Here is a 20,475-nt window from a genome sequence, read left to right on the forward strand (position 1 = left end):
ATCGTTCAACCCGGACACTGAGGTCCAGCTCCAAGGGCCTTCAAGGAACCAGGCAGAGGGCCTTCTTGGTGGTGGCGCCTGCCCTGTGGAACGCCCTCCCATCAGATGCCAAGGAGATAACTATACCACTTTTAGAAGACATCTGAAGGCAGCCCTGTTTAGGGAAGTTTTTAATGTTTGAAGTTTTATTCTGTTTTTAGTGTTCTGTTGGGAGCCGCCTACAGTGGCTGGGGAAACCCAGCCAGATGGGCGGGGTATTATTAATAATAATAATAATAATAATAATAATAATAATAATAATAATAAAATGTTCAATCTAAATTCCTGCCTTGTAGGGAGGTGGATTAGATGACCTTCCAACGCTACAGTTCTAGGATTCTACTACTTGTGCATTTAACTATATATATTTCATTAAATATATTGATTATGTTGGGGCACCACCTTGGGCCCCAGATCATGGGTGCCCAGTGATGCTGACACCATGTGACCTCATGGCCCCCGGAAGTGGGGGCCCTGCGAGGCCTCAGACGCTGCTTCCAAGGCCCCCCCCCCCCGAGGCCTCAGACAGGAAGTCATGCCCAAGGCCCCGAGGATGGGTGCTGAGCACCCACAACAACATTTTTGTGGGTTCCCGGGCCCCCAGGGCCCCCTGGAATTGGCACCAGTGGATTGTGCATGTTGAACATATTGTGAGCGCTTTGATTTGCGCTCTGGAGATTCCATGCCGAGGGTGTCAAAGGACTCTGGGGGCTCCCATAGGCGGAGAGACTGGACCGGTGTGACTCTGCCGTGGGACCCGAAGGGCAGACAAGGCCTTGAGCCCCCCCCCAGCCCCTCTTCTCCCTACCTGTGCTGGCGTGGCGGCTGTGGCCCCGGCCCTTCTCTCCCTCGCCCTTCATGGCCTCGATGTCGTCCACGGAGGAGGCTCTGCGCACGCTGTAGAAGCTCTCCCGGGAGCGGGTGCGAGTCAGGCTGCAGTTGGAGAAGGAGGCGTCCAGGTTGAGGCGGGTCTTCTCGGCTCGGGGGGAGGAATGGGTGATGGGTGGCTCCGAGGCCCTGCCCCCCTCGCGCTCCATCAGCGCCTGCCGGTCCTCCGGCTCCCCACACCCCAGGCAGTTGTTGTCCAGGGAGGAGGTGACCTCGTCCAGCGCCACCGACTCGCTGCTCTGCTTGCAGAAGTCCACCACCACCACCGCCTCGTCCGGGTCATCCTGCGGGAGAGACTGCTTGCTGCCCGCCAGAGCCAGCAGCGCCGGGAGCTTCAGGCGGAAGGACTTGCCCCGACCTGGAAAGGGTTAAAAGTTGGGGGGGAGGTGTTAGGGGCTGCCCCCTCCCAACTCACCCTGGATGAGGCCCCATTGCAACCCTTCCCAGAGGGAGCCTGAGGAATTCCCCATCAAGACATTCAGCTGGGATTCAGGCATTGCCCTGGGTTGGACTAGATGTTCACTGGGGGTCCCTTCCAACTCAACCATTCTAGATTCTAGTCCTTACCGCTGAACACTCTTTGTCCTCTGTAGGGTTCTGAGATTTCGATCATATGTGGTGGATGTGTAAGGTAACAAAATCATTTTGGGAAATGATATATAATGAAATGAAAAAAATGTTAACATTTGTTTAAAAACCAGAAGCTTTCCTATTAGGAATTATAGGTACCGAGATTCCAAAAGACCAGAAAAGACTGAACAAAATAAAAATAAAAAAAATTCCTTCCAGTAGCACCTTAGAGACCACCTAAGTTTGTTCTTGGCATGAGCTTTCGTGTGCATGTATCTGAAGAAGTGTGCATGCACACGAAAGCTCATACCAAGAACAAACTTAGTTGGTCTCTAAGGTGCTGCTGGAAGGAATTTTTTATTTTATTTTGTTTTGACTATGGCAGACCAACACGGCTACCTACCTGTAACCAGAAAAGACTGTTTATGTATGCGACAAAAGCTGCACGGATGCTACTAGCTCAAAGATGGAAGGAAGGAATAATCCCGACTAGGGAAGAATGGCAAGCCAAACAGCTGGACTATGCGGAAATGACTTAACTGGGAGACTCAGGAATCAAGAAGGACTTTGAAAAAGAATGGAACAAATATATAATTTACTTAGGAGACCATTGTAAGCAAATCAAAAGTTTAGTTGGACTCTAAGAAGCACTTGTAAGGTGACGGAGATTATGAATAATTTGGAAAATGAAAATTGTGGAGAACGTACGGATATGTAGATTTCAGCTCTGTTACAAGGACCAATGTAGGGGATGGGGGGAAGTCACGAGATTCAGATAATCTCATGAAACAATTATATCAATTGTTTGAGTGTAAATTTGTAATGATAAAAACAAAAATATTTCAAAAAGAAAGAAAGAGAAATTTGCTCTTTGTGAAGCTTTGTGGGCAGTTCGAGCTCTCAGGGCTGCTTTTCAGAGAACTCCAGAGAAACCAGCTCTGCCCATTTGCAGGAGGAACCGGCTGGGCACAGGACGGATTGGCCGGTCCTGAGAAGTCACTAACCCTTCCCCTCCCCAGAGCTCCACCTCTGCTTTTTTCCCACTTGACCAAATACCCCGTATATACTTGAGTATAAGCCGACCCAAATATAAGCCGAGGCACCTAATCCGCTCACAAGAGCAGGCATAGGAGCCGCAGTTGGGAGAGGCGCAGCGCAGCACCTTTCTTAACCGCAGCTCCTGTGCCTGCCCTTGCGAGAGGCTGGCGGCGGCGGCGGCGGGACCAGCGGCCGCTTGTCCCTCCGCTGCCGCCCACCTCACTCGAGTATAAACCGAGGGGGTTTTTTTCAGCACAGAAAATGTGCTGGGAAAGTCGGCTTATACTCAAGTAAATATGGTATATGTCCCTTTCCAGCAGAGAAGCCGCCAAGGGTGGGCAGCCCCACTGCAGCCGAGGGCGAGGAAGGGGGCAGGCAGGTTGAGACAGCATCCTTGGAGGAATTGGGCAGCCCAGGGTGGGCAAGAGGCCCAGCGGGAGGGTGGGTGCAGTGGGTGGCTGGCTCCTCCAGACCACCCAGGGCTGGATTTACGTATAAGGTATACAAGCCCTAGCTTAGGGCCCCACTCTCTTGGGGGCCCCAAAAAATTTTAAAGGGAAAAAACCACTGGATGTACATTTCAAAAAATTTAAAATAAAAAAACAAATAAAATAAAACCTACATACAGCAACCATGTTTTGTGTTGTGTTGTGTAGGCTCCTATGATGTAAGTTATGGGCCCCGCCTGCTAGCCTGCTCCCCAAAATATCCATGGTAATTATTTCACTATTAATATACTTCTTCTTATTGTATTCCAGTTCAACAATTGCTTTGATAAAATACATATTTTGTGATGTGCAAATGGCTTTAGATACCTATTAGGCCGATAAATTACCATATAGCAGGGGTCAGCAACCTTTTTCAGCCGTGGGCCAGTCCACCGCCCCTCAGACCATGTGGGGGGCCAGACTGTATTTGGGGGGGCAGAAATGAACACATTCCTATGCCCCACAAATAACCCAGAGATGCATTTTAAATAAAAAGACACATTCTACTCATGTAAAAACACGCTGAACGGATTGAGAAGGTGATTGGGCCGCATCCGGGCCCCGGGCCTTAGGTTGCCTACCCCTGCCATATAGCATATATTCAACACAAAAAACAGTGGCAATTTGTTGTTGACAATGGACAGGTGGACATAGAAAGGGCCCCATTCCCTTCAGGAGCTTAGGGCCTCCTCAAACCTCAGTCTGGCCCTGAGACCACCCCATGTTCCACCTGCGTACAGGTTGTCTTAGAGCCTTCCGGGGGTGGGAGGGGAGAGGGGGTTGCAGGAGGGTCACACACACACACACAGCCCCCCCCCTACCTGTGGGTAGCCAGGCGGCTGGGGAGACCCAGTGGTTGGTGTTCTTGACGGGGCTGGTCAGAAGGTCCCTCTCCATCACGACCTCAAAGTTGAGGATGAACATGATGACGGCGCCATCCTCGTTCTTGACTGGCACCACGTCCACCAGGCACAGGAAGCAGCTCCCTGCAGGGTGGGGGGGTGGGGCGCAAAGGAGCAGAAGAGAAGAGGGAGGGGTTAGGTTTCAGGAAAGAGGAAGGAAGTTGGTAAAATGCTGGGCAGCACCAAGAAAGCAGAGGGAGAGAGAGAGCAGCTCTCTTGAGACCAGAAGCAGAGGCAGACCTAGGGCTCCCTGGCATCCTTGGCAAGGAGTTGCATTTGTGCCCCCACCGCGCCCCCGGTCCCTTATGTCCCTGAAGCAACATTCAAACCTAACTGGGCGCCAGTCACATTGATTTTGCAACAGACAACCAGCCTTTTGCGAGGAAGCAGAGATGTCTGGTTGCCGGGTTTGGCGACTACCATCTCCACCTGGCTGGCTGGCTGGCTGGCGATGCCGCTGTGCCAGTCAGCTGGCTTGCGGGGCAGCATGGCACCCAAGAAACCCCTCTATGGGCGCTGCGCTGCTTGGTGAATCAACTGGTCCGCAGGGTGCCTGGGCATTCATTTGGAGCAACTGAAACCCAAGTTTCAGGTGCCGTTTGGCTCCTAGTTTTTATAGCTCAGCTTCTAACACTGCCTTGGAGAAGCCATTAAGAGACTGAGATCATCGGAATGGTCACCAACCTTGAAGGCTTGAAAAGGGGATTGGGCAAATTCAGGAAGAAGCAGAAAGCTCTGCCGGGGAATAGCTGCATACAAGACTTAACATCCGTACACCTACGCTTGGTAATTGTTTCGGAAAATTTCAAATAAGTTTGTAATAACAAAACACACCCCAACAGATAATAATAATAATAATAATAATAATAATAATAATAATAATAATAATAATAGTTAAATTGTGGATAGTTAAATCGTGGAACTCACTTCCCCAGGAGGCAGGAATGGCCCCCAAGCTGGAGAACTTTAAACAGGGTTGGGCAGATTCGTGGAGAAGAGGGCCATGGAGGGGTTTCTGGGGGCCAGTTGCCTTCAGAAATCACAGGGTGGGAGGGAGCTCCCGGGGTCAAATCCTGCTTGCAAGTTTCTCATTTGGCTTGTCCACTGTGAGAACGGGAGGCTGAACTTAATGGGCCACTGGCCTGATCCAGGAGGACTCGTCTTAGGAGGAAATGAGCAGCCCCACACAGCAATGGTCGGGGAGGAAGAGAGGCTGGAGGGGGGGAGGAAGGCCTGGGGCAAGACATTGAAAGAGGGGCAGCCCCCCCTCCCCAGTGGACCTCCCCCTCCTGATCCCATGGTTGGTTTGCTTCTAGGTGAAGGAGCATACACACACACACACACACACACACACACCCGCAAAAGGTATACAGTGGTACCTTGGTTCTCAAACAGAATCTGTTCTGGAAGTTCGTTCAACTTCCGAAAACATTTGACAACCAAGGCGCAGCTTCTGATTGGCTGCTGGAGATTCCTGCACTCAATCAGAAGCCGAGTCGGATGTTTGGCTTCCAAAAAACGTTCACAAACCGGAACACTCACTTCCAGGTTTGCGGTGTTTGGGAGCCAAAATGTTTGAGTCACAAGGCGTTTGAGAACCAAGGTACAACTGTATTCTTAAATATTTGCATTACTCCAATTCTTTCCTGAGTTAATTCTGAAAGCAGGACTGGGGACAGCCTCCAGGTTGCTGAAGAGGAAGCTAAACTCTTCATTGTGTGAGGAGTTCGTCTACACACAGCCTTCTGTTTCTCTTGCATCATGAAAGATGTCACAAGAACCTCAGGAGAGCCCTGCCATAGCAGCAGGATCAGGCCCCAGGAGCCCAGCCAAGTCCAGTCTCCTGCCCACACCACAGCCAACCCTGTGGGAAGAAGCCCACTGGCAGGACCTGAGTCTTCCTCACTTTCCGGGGCTCAGCCGCCTTGCGGAGGAGCTATGTTGCAAAGGGTTCTGCTTCCAGCATGCTCTGTTCTTGCAACGCTCCCCCTAATATTGTCGTGGCAAATAATCGGGGTGAATATCAGCAGAGGAAGGAGTCACGCTTGAAATTCAGCCCCAGGGGAAAGTGATAGACTGAACAGAGGTTTCCCCAACAGGACAGATAAAGCACATTTTCCCACCCAAAGATTCCTAGGAACTGTAGAGTGCTGGGAACTGTAGTTCTCCGGGGGTTCCCAAGATTCTTGGGTGGGTGTGCCTTAAATGCAACTTTCCCTTTCTTCCAATTTACCTGTTTATCCAGATTATTCGTCTGCAATCAGCCCTTTGTCACAGGGTGCTTGACAAGGGATTAAGAATCCACAAAAACCCACAAAATCCATTAAAACAACAAGACTCAATTGCCACAATCAGGTCTTTCCTCCAAACACCCTCCCAAATAGACATGTGTTTGTTGTTGTTGTTTTGGAAAAAAAGATTAAAAGTTAAATATTTATAGTAATTGTTTGAAATGTAATGAAACCATTTTTTATTTTTTTAAAAGGAACAATAAAAGCAGCCAGCTACTAGAGGATAAGGGAGAGGAAATACAGAGAACAAAGAAATATCTTGAACACATTGGAAAATAATTGCAGAGAATATTAAATAACTGACTGATGATCCTTATTTCCTTCTCTCGGGGGACAGAACGGATCCCACTGGCTGATGCTGGCAGCCTGGTCCAGCCTCTCATGTCTTGTGTAGAGGAAGATGGAGAAAACTTCCTTTGCGTTGCTCTGGAGGGGAGGACCCAAGGGACAAGAAAGGAGAGCTTTTGCTGTGATTTCTGCATTTCAGGGGGTTGGGCTAGATGATCCCTGAAGGCCCCTTCCAACCCTACAAGCCAGTGATTCTGTGATTCGCTGGAGATCCTTTAGCAGAGCCTGTCTGTCTACGATTCCAAGCTGATGCCCACAAGCCATCCGCTCTTGGCCCCAAACCTCACTGCAGGAGGAAGAGGGGCCACCACCGACTTGGCAGCGTCAGAGGCGAGGAATGTGCCCGCGGTGGCAATGCCAGGAACCCAGCGAGTGGGCAGGGCCAGCCCTAATCCAGGCAGCGCTCTTAGCAGCTGCAGCACTAATCCTGCAGGCGTGAGCTTCTGGGCGCTGGGAGCCCCCTCCCCATTCCTCCGCTGGCTGCAGGGGGGATTATCTCACACTCTCGTCACCCAGCGGCTGGGGAAAGTGGGCAGAGGCGGTGCCAGGCCCTCCCCAAGGCCCTGGTCTTGCCACCCAGAAACCCTTCCCTGCCCGTTAAGTGGCAGCGGACTTGCGACGTTCCTGCCGCAAAACATGGTCCCGAGCGGAGAGGAAAGGTGGGGTGCCCCTTCTGTGGGGGTGGGAGAATGCAGGGCTCAATCCTGGTCTCCCCAGGGGAGGGCAGAGGCCTCCACAGGCATGGCAGGAAGGGGGGGGGGAGGACAGTTGTACTGACCTCATTTTCAAGGGATTTGGAATCTTGCAATCTTCTGGGAATCTGCTTAAAGACACTCTGAGGCCAACCCTCCCTCCCCACCCAAGGAGACAGCAGAGCGGAGAAGCCCAGGCAGAGCAGCTCAGCCCCAGAGTCAGAACTGCAGAGCTGGAAGGGACCCCAAGGGTCATCCAAACCAACCCCTGGCAATATAATATTATTATATTATATCTGGGCGGCTCCCAACAGAATATATAAAATGTGATGCAGCTGTATTTTCCATGGGTTTGCCCAATGCTCTTTTAAAAGCATCACAGTTGGTGGCCGTCCCTCATGGCCTATTGGGACATGACATATAACGAAATGAAGGGGGGGGGGAATTAAGTGCCTTTTCCCAAGAGGTCAGGCGCCTTCCTGCTGGGGATACTGGGCAGTGAAATCCCAAAGAAAGCGCTGACTCTATTTATGTATGTAACTGCAGCAGGTAGGAATCTGTGCAGAAGGGGAAGGATGAGAGAACACCCCCAAAGGGAGAAGGGCTGGTGGAAATCATGGAAGACGGAGAGGGCTAAACTGAAACACGATTAAATCAAGACTCTGTCAAGGAGAATTGGGAACCTTTCCTGGTCTGTACTTAAAAAGTAACTTTTCACATGCAAAGTCCACAGCAGCGTTTGAAGTCTAAGATTTCTACCCCGGTGGGAAGTTTCCCTTCAACAATGTGTAGGATTGTGGCGATGAAAAGAATAAATAGATTTTTGGATGGGTTTTTGGAAGATGCCTGTGCGTGCATTTGCTTTATGTATGGAGATCCGTGCGCGCTGACCAACGCAGTCTTTGCAGTAAGGCTCTGTTCCGATGGCACAAGTATCACAACGACCTTCACAGCTGTTGTAACATACCGCTTGTTATCATCCGCCTGTTCTGCCATTGAGGACGCCTTGGATCATTCTTTGTCTTTGACCTCCCCTTTTGACCTTACCGCCTTGGGTGACCTGCTGGGAGTACAAGACTCCCCATCTCAGGACTATTTAATTGCTCATCTTCTAACATTGTGTATGCAATCAAATGCCAACAGTGCCCTTCAGCTCCCTATATTGGACAAACAGGCCAAACCCTACGCCAAAGGATAAATGGACATAAATCTGCTATCAGGAATAATAATAATAATAATAATAATAATAATAATAAATTTTTTTATTTATACCCCGCCCTTCCCCGCCAAACCGGGCTCACAAGACAGAGAAACCAGTAGGAGAACACTTCAATTTCCCAGGACATTCTATACAAGATCTCAAAGTAGCTGTCTTAATACAAAGGAATTTCAGAAATAGACTGGAAAGAGAAGTTGCTGAATTGCAACTCATTACCAAACTCAAAACCACGGAGAGACCTGGTCTGAACAAAGACATTGGATTCTTATCTCATTCTACATGACAAAGCTATCTTTAGCCAACTCACCCCTTGCTTTTTCCTTTAGGACTAATTGCAGTCGTTAACAGTCCTCAACAGGTTTTCCACACCCATCAGCCAATCACCCATTCCGATTCCCACCACCCTTCTGAGTAATACCCCTCCCCACTCCCTCACTATATTTAAGGGTCTGGTGACTTCTGTTTCAGTGTATCTGAAGATGTGTGCATGCACACGAAAGCTCATAGCAAGAACAAACTTAGTTGGTCTCTAAGGTGCTACTGGAAGGAATTTTTTATTTTGTTTTGATGGGGGTGGAGACGTTCCTTCAGGTATACAGTGCTGAGGCCATTTAGGGCTTGAAAGGTCAGCACCAACACTTTGAATTGTGCTCAGAAAAGTGCTAGGAGCCAATGTAGTTCTTTCAGGACCAGTGTTATATGCAAAACAAAATCGAAAATTCTTTCTAGTGATAGGGAAACCGGCAGGGGGAGCGCTCTTCCCCGGAGACCTGCTGACAAGGCGGCCAGCCGGGACTCACCGGATCGCCTTTAGGACACTTCCCCTGGGCCCCCGAAACCCCTCCACATGTTTCCCCACACGGTCTCACAAGCAGCACCCTGATTTTCCCCCAAAACCCCTTCAAAAGGCTGTACATAAAGCCTAAAAAACCCGTACCGCTTCGCCTGTCAGAAGCGCTTCGCTACACACCATTTTCTCAATGAGCGGCAGGCCCGCCAATCAGGAGCATGCATTCAGCTCAGCCTGCAAAATGGAACGTTCAGCTCAGCTACTATGATTCAATCATCACCTTCACGCTTGACTGAACGCTAAGTGGGTATTGACAGGCTCCCTGCTGGGAGAACAATGGAATCGAAACCAAAATGTATCCAGTTGGGGAAACTATTAATTATAACTTGCAACAATGTATCAAATGGACAATTTAGATGCTGGGTGGCCTGTTTTGACAGCTCGAAATGTTTATTATTGTAAAATCCATAACTCCTGAACGCAGTGTCCAATCTGCTCAGTTCGAGTGTCTATCTTCTCCTCAGGAGATGGACTCTCCATCCCCTCGGTTCCCGCCATCCTCCGACCATCAGAAGTACACTTTCTTGAACATATATAATTTTTGGACTTTGTGTCGATGACCTTCATAATCCTTTCAGCGGGCAGTCACGTCCTCATCCAGGTGTAAGAGGAAATGCACCCCTCCCAATAATCCACTCAAGCTCCATCCATCAGTTACCATAGTAGCAGACATCCTCCCAAGGATCCCCTATTGTTCTTCCCCGGTGGAAACTCTCCATGTGTATTGTACCCACCCTTAAACCATTTACCTGTTCCTGCCACCTTGATCGTTATGCTAAACTTGTTTTCCCCATATGCAGATCCTGAAAACCCCCCTTCCTCCTGTCAATCATCTGACGTTTTTCCCCATGTGATGATGACGTTCCTGAAGTGTATTCTGGGATGTTTTGTGAAGTTTTAAAAGTCCATGTCACCCCTTTCCCCGTTGAACAGTCTTGGCTGCTCCTGTTGCGCAATAAAGCTTCCTTGCTTTACTTTGCTCCTGGCTGGCTTCCTCCTTGATCTCCGCAGAACCCGTGGGCTTCTCTCATAGGGCCAGGTGGACAAGCACACTTGGGATTTTTCCGTAACACTAGTAGCACCTTAGAGACCAACTGAGTTTGTTCCTGGTATGAGCTTTCGTGTGCGAAGTGTTATATGGTCCTTGGCAGCCTCCCAGTCACCAGTCTAGCTTCTGCATGCTGGATTAGTTGCAGTTTCTGGGTCACCTTCAAAGGCAGCCCCATGTAGAGTGCATTGCAGTAGTCCAAATGGGAGATAACTAGAGCATGCACCACTCTGGCGAGACAGTCTATGGCAGGGAGGGTCTCATCCTGCGTACCAGATGGAGCTGGTAGACAGCTGCCCTGGACACAGAATTGACTTATGCCTCCATGGAGAGCTGTGAGTTCAAAATGACTCCCAGGCTGCACACCTGGTCCTTCAGGGGCACAGTTACCCCATTCAGGACCAGGGAGTCCCCCCCCGCCCCCTGTCCCCCCAAAACAGTCCTTCTGTCTTGCCAGGATTCAGCCTCAATCTAGGTGGTGATGATCCCTCAAGTGAGCCGACTGGTAGCCACAGATAGCATAGAAAACCCGTCCTGCACTGTGGCCACAAGGTGGCGCCCCTGCCTTAGTGTTGCCAATGAGAGCTCAGGGCACAGAAATGCAGGATTGTTGAATCCCTGAATTTTGGAGGTGGGGGGGGGGGACTTCAAGGGTCATCTAGTCCAGAAAATCACAGCTAATCACAGTTTCATCAACTAATTGGTCAACTGGTTGAAAACTTTTAATCATCAGAAAAGATGTTCCTTCCCCCCTCTACCATTAACCAGGCAGCAGACTTAAGAAGTGTTTATTTTAGGAAAAGACACCCCAATAGAGTTTACAAAAGTACCCCACAGTGCAGGGCGTGGGAAATGTTTGGTCCCCCAGAAGAGCCTCCTGGATCAGCCTAAAGGGGGGCCCCACTGAATCCAGCCTCCTGTTCTCACAATGTCCAACCAGGTGCCCAAATGGGAAACTCACAAACAGGATCTGAGCCCCAGAGCAACTCTCCTCTCCTGAGGTTCCCAGAAACAGGGATTCAGAAGCCTCAGACTGTGCAGGCAGAGCTCGGCCATCCTGGCTAGGAGACATCCTTCGCCTTCTTCAGCGCTAGCTCAACACAGGCAGTCTTGGCCTGCTCTTCCAACAGCCTACAAGGCTGTCGCCCTCCATGGATTTTTCTAATTTGCCAAGGGCAGCAACAGTCACAGAGTAGAATGGGGGGGGCAGTTGCCAGGGATGATGGGAGTTGTAGTTCAGGATGACCTGGAAGGCCCCCCCCCCGGCCTCCTCTAGGGCAAACATCTCTGGTCTTCTCTGGGGATGCCAGCCTGCCACTCTGCCCAGGGCATCATCTGTGCACCAACACCTTGGGCTTCTTGCTTCTGAATGCATCTCCCTTGATGCAGATTTACTCAAATGATGGGTTGACTTTGCAATAAATGAACTTCCTGCCCCCCCCTTTATCGCCCCTATCTGGGTGGGTGGAAGAGACACTTGCTCCAGCCTGGGAGCCCTTCTCTGCCGCCAGGTCTCCTCTGGGCTCACATCCAGGGAAGCACCTGGAACCTGGGAGGTTCTGGGCTCCCTCTTTCTTCTTCCCCTCTGGAGTCTGGGCCCAGAGGCTCCCGGCTTCTCTCTCCAAGCCGCCCTCTGTCACTCTGCTCCACCTCAAAGTGCGCAGAGGCTGGTAGTATTTTAGGACTTGGAAGGAGTGCTGGATCCCGAGAGCCACCCAGGGCAAAATGTCAGAAGTGCTTACAACAAGCAAGCCAGAGAAGAGAACAGGAGGATGTTCCCTCCTCAGCCCCAGCGGTGAGTCCAGGTGAGGGGGGCCTGGCAGGTGCTCCAAGGTCCTGCTTGCCTGCCAGCATTTCTGCCCCTCCTGACCTTGCAATGGAGCCCAGCAGCAGCTCCAAATATCTGCAGCGTGCAGAGCCTGGAATCAGAATGAAAACTCCAAACGCAGCCCAGCAGGGGAAACAACAGCTGAGCAGCAGGCAGGCAGGCAGGCAGGCAGGCCACCTCCCTGGGTGACTCTCCCACCTCTTTAGGACTGAGCTTATCTGGTGGCAACTGGGAACCGGTAGCTGACCGGGGAGTTCCCTCCATCACCTCAAGGCTTTGGCTGTAGCCAGAAATCCAGACTTCATGTTGTAAACAGAGCCAATCTCAGAAGTGAAACACAAGTAGATTATCCAGCCAGTCTCAGCTGACCTTCCTTCCAGGGCGTAAGAAGAGTCTGGCTGCTGGATCAGGCCCAGGCCCATCTGGTCCAGCATCCTTTTCTCACAGGGTCCAACCAGACACCAACAAACAGGATCTGAGCACAAGAGCAGCTCTCCCCTCCTGAGGTCGCCACCAACTGGCATTCAGAAGCAGCACTGCCCCATCCGCGGAGGCAGAGTCGAGCCCCAGGTCTAGTTGGAAGGGGCCATAGCTGTCAACTTTTCCCTTATCTTGCGAGGAATCCTATTCAGAATAAGGGAATTTCCCTTTAAAAAAAGGGGGAAAGTTGACAGCTATGGAAGGGGCAGGTGAGCACCCAGCCTCCATTCCCCCCACCTCCAATAGAGGAGAGTCTGCCACCTCCCCAGGGAATCTGTTCCACGGTCTAACAGCTCTTGCCCTCGGAAAATTCTTCCTAATGTTGCGTCAGAATCTCCTTTCTTGTCATTTGAATCCATAATTTAACCATGCATTATGCACCTAAGAAGAGCCTGCAGAATGAGGCCTGCGCCCAGCCAGATTCCCATTTGGGGAACCCCACATGCAAGATTTGGGTGCGGCAGCAACAATCCCCTCCAATGGTTTCCAGCAACTGGTATTTGGAAGCAAGACTTCTTCCTCCAGCTAGGAGCCCCTCACAGCACCATCCCTTTGTGTAATCCATAGTTTTACTCTGGGCAGCATAAAGGAGGACTTTGGGTTCTGCCCTGATTCTTCCAACCTTCTTTTTTTTTTAAAAAAAATCAATTTTCAACAAAACCAACAAACCAACAGCAACAACCACAAACAAAGAAAAAATACACAAAAACAATATCAAATCCATAAAATGGGATTCTCTGAATCCTGTGACTCCCCCGCCTTCCTTAAATTTTCTTTTCAACTGCATATAATTTGTACTCCAAATTATTATTATTTTACCTCAAATTTCCTGTGCTATTTCTAAAATTACAAGTGTTCTTAAAACCCTGCCGATGTATTAGCCTGTTTACTTTTGCAAATAAATATTAAACATTTTCCATTCTTTTTTAAATTTCTTGTCATCTTGATTTCTGAGCTTCCCCTGATTCTTCCAACCTCCAAGCCTCCACTCAGGCTGCAAGTCTGTCTCCTCTCCCCCCCCCCCCCCCGGCCCATCTCATATCAGCTTATCTGGCTGCCTTCTGTTATCTGAGAGACAATTAAGTGTGGGCCTTTGAAGTGAGCTGTGGATAAGTAGAACCCAGGAGTCCCGACTCTGAGCACCCCAGACCCTTGGAAGAGGTGCAACACACACACACACACACACACACACAGCCCCCAAGCTGGCCACCCCCTGCAGCCAGCACATTGGCAAGCTGGTGGCACAGCAGTCCTGCATGTGCCACCAGGGGGCACCCCAATTGACCAGGCCTCTGAGGAGCATCAGTTGCAGACAGAACAGCTGGGGGGGGGGGCTTTTGCTCGTCTCCCAGAAAGCAATTAACATATGCCACTTAATTAGAGGAGAGGAGTTAATGAAGTTCCTGTATTCCTTTCTGCAAGGAAGATGGGATATGCTGGGCAACTCTTGTCCCTAAGCAGGGAAAGCCTAAGTGGGAAAGAGCTGGCGCTTTCTGGCCTTCTTCAGGGGGCTTCACAGAACTGTATGGTTGGAAGGGACTCTGAGGGTCATCTAGTCCAACCCCCTGCAAGGCAGGAATCTTTTTGGTCAAAGTGGGGCTCAGGACCTTAGACTAAGGGTCTCATGATGATCTACCAACCAAGCTATCCCTGCCAGAAGACAACAGGCAATAGGATGCCTGGGGAATAGGATGTTTGTGTAGGGTGGTCTTGCCATACGGGGCCCTTGTGCTCTCTTCCAACTCTTCTATGATTCTATGATTCTATGGTGTGTGAAAATCTTATCTATGAACATGAGTCCACAGTGTGATGCAGCAGCAAAAAAAGCTTAGGCTGCATCAACAGAAGTCTAGTCTCCTGAGCAAGGGAACTAATAGTCTGGCTCCCTTCTGCCTTGGCCAGACCACACCTGGAATACTGTGTCCAATTCTGGGCGCCATAATTTAAGGAGGATGTTGACAAGCTGGAAGGTGTGCAGGGCAAGGCAACCAAGATGATCAAGGATCTGGAAACCAAGCCTGATGAGGAACGGTTGAAGGAGCAGAGTTTTTAAGCAGAGGTTGGGTGGCCATCTGTCAGGAATGCTTGAGCTGAGATGCCTGCATCGCAGGGGGTGGACTAGAGGACCCTTGGGGGTCCCTTCCAGCTCTACATTTCTATCATTCCATGCAGTCTAAAAGCTAGCAGAGCAAGGGAAGGGGGGGCAGAGAGAGCCTCTGAAAATGGGGCGGGGAGGTGGCAGGGGGCTGTGTCCCCTCCCAGCTGCCAACCCAAGCCACTCCCCCCCCCATCTCCTGCTCCTCTCCATCACACCCCACAGCACTGCTACTGCTGCTCCCCCCATGGCTGCCGGAAAAGGAGTGCTGTCCCTGCTCCCTATCGCAGGCCCTCTTGACACTATAAATATCCCTGTTGGAGAAGTGAGCCAGCTGCTCTGGAGGACTGGGGAGGGGAAGGTCAGAAGATGAGGGGGGGGGGCTGACAAAATGCAGGCCCTCCAGGTGGTACTGAAAGGGTTGGCAGTTTCCCATGCCAGAATTGAGTCCCCAAACAGCACAAAGGGCTCCTCCCAGCACCCTCTTCACTCATCATTATTTCTCTTCATTAAATTTACACACTGCTTGAATGTTTAAGAAAAGCCTCAAAGCCGTTTGCAAAAAAAATTAAACTATAAGATTATCAGTAGGAAGAGCGTTGCAATAGCAATAGATTTAAAAAGATTCAAACTTGTGTCAGCTTTTTTTTTATTTCACAAAACCTATGCTTTTTCCTGTTCTGTTCCTGCCTCTGAGGACGCATTGCAAAACAACGCATTGCATTCCATGGTTGTGTCAGAAATGTATTGCAGAATAACTTGTCTGGAGGGGCCCAAGGTAGTATTGAGGAAGAGGGGGCATTGAGCAGACGTGGAGTGCCTTTTGGTTGGTTGTCAGTCCCTTCCCAAATGCCAGGAATCAGGCAGCAGTGCCCCTGAGCGCATGCAGAGTGCCACTCCCCCTGCAGCTGCAACCACATCTCTGAAACAAAGCGGAAGGCGGCAGAATGTCCCAAGAAGGACCAAGGCCAGGAACCTCTCATAAGAGGTGGTGTCTGGGTCAGGCCCATGGATGGGCCATTGGCTGGTCCAGCAGGTTCTTCTCCAAATCTTAAAGCCCAGCCTCTTGCTCTCCCAGGGGCCAACCAGCTGCCCATCAGGGGAAACCCACAAGCAGAGGCCTAGCGCAAGAGCCCCGTCCCTCTTGCACTTCCTGGCCTACTGCCCCTGACAGGGGAGGCAGAGCACACCTCTCAGGTTAGCCTAATGCAGAAGAAGAGCCAGCTGGACGTTAACGGAGAAATCTGAGGGCTCCCTTGGACAAAAAAAACAAAGACACCAACCAGGAATGCCAGAGCAAAACGGCAGCCAGTAGGCTTGGTCTTTATTGAAGACTGTTGCAACAGGACTCCCACTCACCACAAGACGAAGCAAAATGGGAGACCCCAACTTTTATTAGTTCCTAATCCCCATGGTTATAGTTACAGGCAGGTAGCCGTGTTGGTCTGCCATAGTTGAAACAAAATAAAAAAATTCCTTCCAGTAGCACCTTAGAGACCAACTAAGTTTGTTTTTGGTATGAGCTTTCGAGAAGAAGTGTGGTCTCTAAGGTGCTACTGGAAGGAATTTTTTTATTTTGTTACATCATGAAAGGGAAGGTCTGGTGGCAGTAATCTGAGCACCCTGGATCCTGCCCCATGCCTCCTCTTGCCGTCCACCAAACACCTATCAAGTGAAACAAAAAAGATATTTCCATTTCCCTGTTTCCCAGCCAAGTTAATCACACCCTTTTGTCTTCATCTGGGTTTGCTATTTCTGGAATGGCTACCTTTCTGGCACTCAGGTACAGTGGTACCTCGGGTTACAGATGCTTCAGGTTACAGACCCCGCTAACCCAGAAATAGTACCTCGGGTTAAAAACTTTGATTCAGGATGAGAACAGAAACCGCGTGGCAGCGGGAGGCCCCATTAGCTAAAGTGGTACCTCAGGTTAAGAACAGTTTCAGGTTAAGAACAGACCTCCGGAACAAATTAAGTTCTTAACCAGAGGTACCACTGTATCAGGATGCCAGGGATTATCACTCAGGCAGAGGGGCTGCTGGGTAGCTGAGCTCACATGTCCATATGAATTTCTGAAGTTTTCCCAGTCAGCCCATGCATAGATACATTTATCAGTGAATACATTTGGTATTGTGCAGCAGAGGCCCTTTGAACAGATAGGAAGAAACACCGATGAAGTGTTTTGTGGGGAGAAATCACAAAAGTCACAAAAGTGATTGTGCTGATTTTGGCAGTGGGCTGCATGTGCATGATATCTGCTGGAGGGCAACCCCCCCCCCCCCCAACCTATACATAAATTCCTGCAACATGGATCCGGCCAGAGCCCGCTCTAGACCAGCCTCCTCTTCTCACAGATGCCCCAATGGGGATCCTGCAAGCAGGATCTGAGCCCCAGAGCCCTCTCCCCCCCACCCCCGGGCTTCCAGCAACTGGGATTCAGTACAGTGTATGAAATTAGTGGCTATTGGCCACTTGCGACCAAGAGAAGATGCCTGACATCTCCGCCATCTGGAGGTGCGCGCCTGAGGATCCTTGGATCTGGGCTGCTTTCACTCACTGAAGCTCCATTCTGTACTATTCTATCAGTTATCTGCACAACCGGAATGAATTTCTGGAACCAAAATTGCTTTTTCTGCACAGGCTGAGCAGGAGCAGGGAACAATGCTACAGTTAATTGCTGGCACTCATCTTCGCATCCCACACCGCCCTGCCCTGCTCACAGTTGTGGAGAATATTCCTACGTTATGAATGGTCTGTGTCACCATTCAGAAAAATAGGCAGGAAGAGGCCAACATATATATATATAGACTATCCCCTGATCAAGGAATTTTTCTTCTTCAAGTTCTCAGTGTTCTTAACTGAGCTCAAGGTGGTCCTCTGAACTCGCCAGATGCTTAACCGAGAATCCATCCCAGTCAGTCCATCATTTGAAAAATAAGACTTCAGAGGAGTCTTGCCCCAAAATGGCAACTTTCCATTCTCTTTGGGCGACTGCTGCAACCTTGGTTTAAGGGGCTGATCTCTCTGAGTTTCTATCCCTGATTCAGAAGCATTTCTGCCTCTGAGGCAGAGCAGAGTCATCCTGGCTGGGAGCCATCGATAGCCCTCTCCTCTCAACCCGGGTGGCTCTTCTGCCCAAACAGGGGACCCCTCTGGAGGCCTCCGCTCCCCACCTTTGGAAACTGGCAACCCCTGAATGCGTGCGCATGGCAGCTCAGCTCCAGAGCACCTGCGCTGCATGCAGAAGGTCTCAGGTCTGATCTCCAATGGCTGGGCAATGTCTCCCTTCCTGAGCTCATGGCTGCCAGTCCGGGCAGGCAGCATTGTGCTGCAGACATAGACCCCAAAGATGCCGCCGCCTATGGTGCTTCCACAACAGCTGGGGCCTGTTGGCACCCCCAAAAAGTGGCTCTCCGCCCCCGCTAAATCTCAGCTGCCACCGCCCTCCCGCCCTAGCGAGGCCGCCTCTTTCCTCCTGCCGGCCTCCCCAGCCCTGACGCAGCCCAGACGCTGCTCCGGAGACACAAAACATACACAGCTGTCAGCAGGGTGGCCTGGCTGCCAAAAGCCCTTCAAGGAGCAGGAGGAGGAGGAGCACCCAGCCAAGGCAGCTCCGGCACAAGCCTGGAAGGAACCCGGGGGCAAGCAGGCCTGGGGGGGGGGGCTTACAAGCAGTCCTAAAAGAAGCGCCAAGCACTCCCCTGCCCACCCCAAACACCCAGCAGCAGCCAACCATTGGTCCTCGCCGCCCACCCACCTGCTATGGCCCCGGCAGACCTTGAGCTGGATGTGAGGGAGCCGAATTGGAGTCCTAGCCTCTGCGGAGGGGAAGAGCCGGTCTGGAAGGGGCTCGGGACCGCAAGAGAATGGCCGCAATGAGGGAGGGGCTCCTGTGCCCTCCTTGCCCCCTCCCACATGGCAGAGCCCTGACCAGCTGCTCTTTGACCCCTGCTATCAGCTGCCAGGAATAGCCTGATGATAAAATGCTTCCCCCCCCTTCCCGGCAACCCCCCCCCCACTTTCCAAAGTGCTTGAAAATAGCGCATCGCTGCAAAATGCCACGGGTGGCAAGGGTGCCAGTGCTGGTGGGGGCTCTCCCCTCCCACAACAGAACTGTTCACACACTGAGGGCCTCCGTTGTACAGTATTAGCTGAGAAGGCCAGGGCAAAAGTGCCCCCCCCATCCAAGAACAGCACCCGTCCCCAGAGAGACACAGCAGTATTTTCCATTCTCCCCCCCCCCTCCAATGCAGGATCCTGCTCCGCTGGCAACCCAACCACCACAGCTGCCACCCTCAAGTCATTTTGGGCTTGGCACCCTCTTGCAATTAACTCCTAATTAGCCCCTTTGCCAGCAAGCGAAGCGGGAGATGATGTGAGGAGGAGGAGGAGGAGGAGGAGGAGGAGGAGGAGGAGGAGGGTGCCATTTGAATGCACCGCAAGCCCCTCAAACTCACTTTCCGGAAGACGGGAGAGGCTGGGTCTGCCCCCCCCCAACCGCCTTTCTTAGCCAAGGGACCCGAGGTCTCCTTCCATTTTCATTTTAATGCAAAATCTGTTGTAATGGATTTCGAAGTAATGCTTTAATGCACCGGAATGCTTTTGGGGCAGCACGTTCAGCCGCTGCTGAGATCGGCACTTGGAGCCTCTAATGAATAAATGAGCAGCTGAGACTTGGCTGAGCAGAGCCAGGCTCCGGGGGGGGGGGGGGGCGAGAATAGGCCCCACAGCCAGCCTTTTGCAAAGTTCTCTGGATCAATGCAAACTGCTTCTGCCTTCTTCTTTTTCCAGCATGGGTGTGTGTGTGTGTGTGTGTGTTCATACAGAGGCCTGAAGATGGGGGTGTGTGTGTGAGGGCACCCTGTCCTCAATCTTTTTGGGGGGCCAGATTGAATGATAGAATCGTGGAGTTGGAAGGGACCTCCAGGGTTCAGCTGCTCCAAACCCCTGCAAGGCACACACAGAGACCAGTTTGGGAATTGTCTTGATTCTGGGTGGGTTGCCAGAGAGCTTCTGTTTCCAAAGGAAAGTTTTCTTCTTTAAAATCATGAATGCAGTTAACATGTTTAGAAAGTTAACGAGTGGAGGGAGGGGCTTTTCCCTCTGGAGCTGCGGGATCCATCTGCCTGGCACCCTGCAAGCAGGGGAAATTGCACCAGGAGAGATAACATCCTATGCCTTTTTAAAATGGGGGGGGGGGTTGAGGTGGGGGCTATTGGGCTGTTGTTTTTATTTTGATTGTGTATTTTGTGGTTTTAGATTTTGATTTTGTTCCCCGAGACCCTCCAGGTACAGGGCGGTATATAAATTCAATAAATTAATAAATTAAAACAAAATAAAAATAAAAAAATCCTTCCAGTAGCACCTTAGACACCAACTAAGTTTGTTCTTGGTATGAGCTTTCGCGTGCAGGCACACTTCTTCTCGGAAGCTCATACCAAGAACAAACTTAGTTGGTCTCTTATATGCAGAATTCATCATGCGAAAGGCAGGACTGGATGAATCCCCAACCGGAATTAAGATTGCCGGAAAAAATATCAACAACCTCAGATATGCTGATGATACTACCTTGATGGCAGAAAGTGAGGAAGAATTAAAGAACCTTTTAATGAGGGTGAAAGAGGAGAGCGCAAAATATGGTCTGAAGCTCAACATCAAAAAAACAAAGATCATGGCCACTGGTCCCATCACCTCCTGGC

General features: G+C 50.7%; 1 protein-coding gene across 2 annotated transcripts in view; it reads right to left on the reverse strand.

Annotated features, from left to right (window-relative positions):
• Positions 1–20,475, reverse strand: part of KCNH2 (potassium voltage-gated channel subfamily H member 2) — a 78,222-nt gene that overhangs the window by 41,527 nt on the left and 16,220 nt on the right. The window contains exons 1-3 of one of the 2 annotated variants that reach the window (XM_033165564.1): positions 18,554–18,586; positions 3,845–4,009; positions 848–1,285 (exon numbers count right to left, since the gene is read on the reverse strand). In XM_033165564.1, coding sequence (XP_033021455.1) covers positions 848–1,285; positions 3,845–3,947 — 541 coding nt within the window. In that variant the 5' untranslated portion in view covers positions 3,948–4,009; positions 18,554–18,586. Of the gene's footprint in view, positions 1–847; positions 1,286–3,844; positions 4,010–18,553; positions 18,587–20,475 lie in introns of those variants that run through there. The other variant, XM_033165563.1, reaches the window with a different exon arrangement.

The sequence above is a fragment of the Lacerta agilis genome, chromosome 12 (assembly GCF_009819535.1).
Source record: "Lacerta agilis isolate rLacAgi1 chromosome 12, rLacAgi1.pri, whole genome shotgun sequence".
In the NCBI taxonomy this organism is placed as follows: domain Eukaryota; kingdom Metazoa; phylum Chordata; class Lepidosauria; order Squamata; family Lacertidae; genus Lacerta; species Lacerta agilis.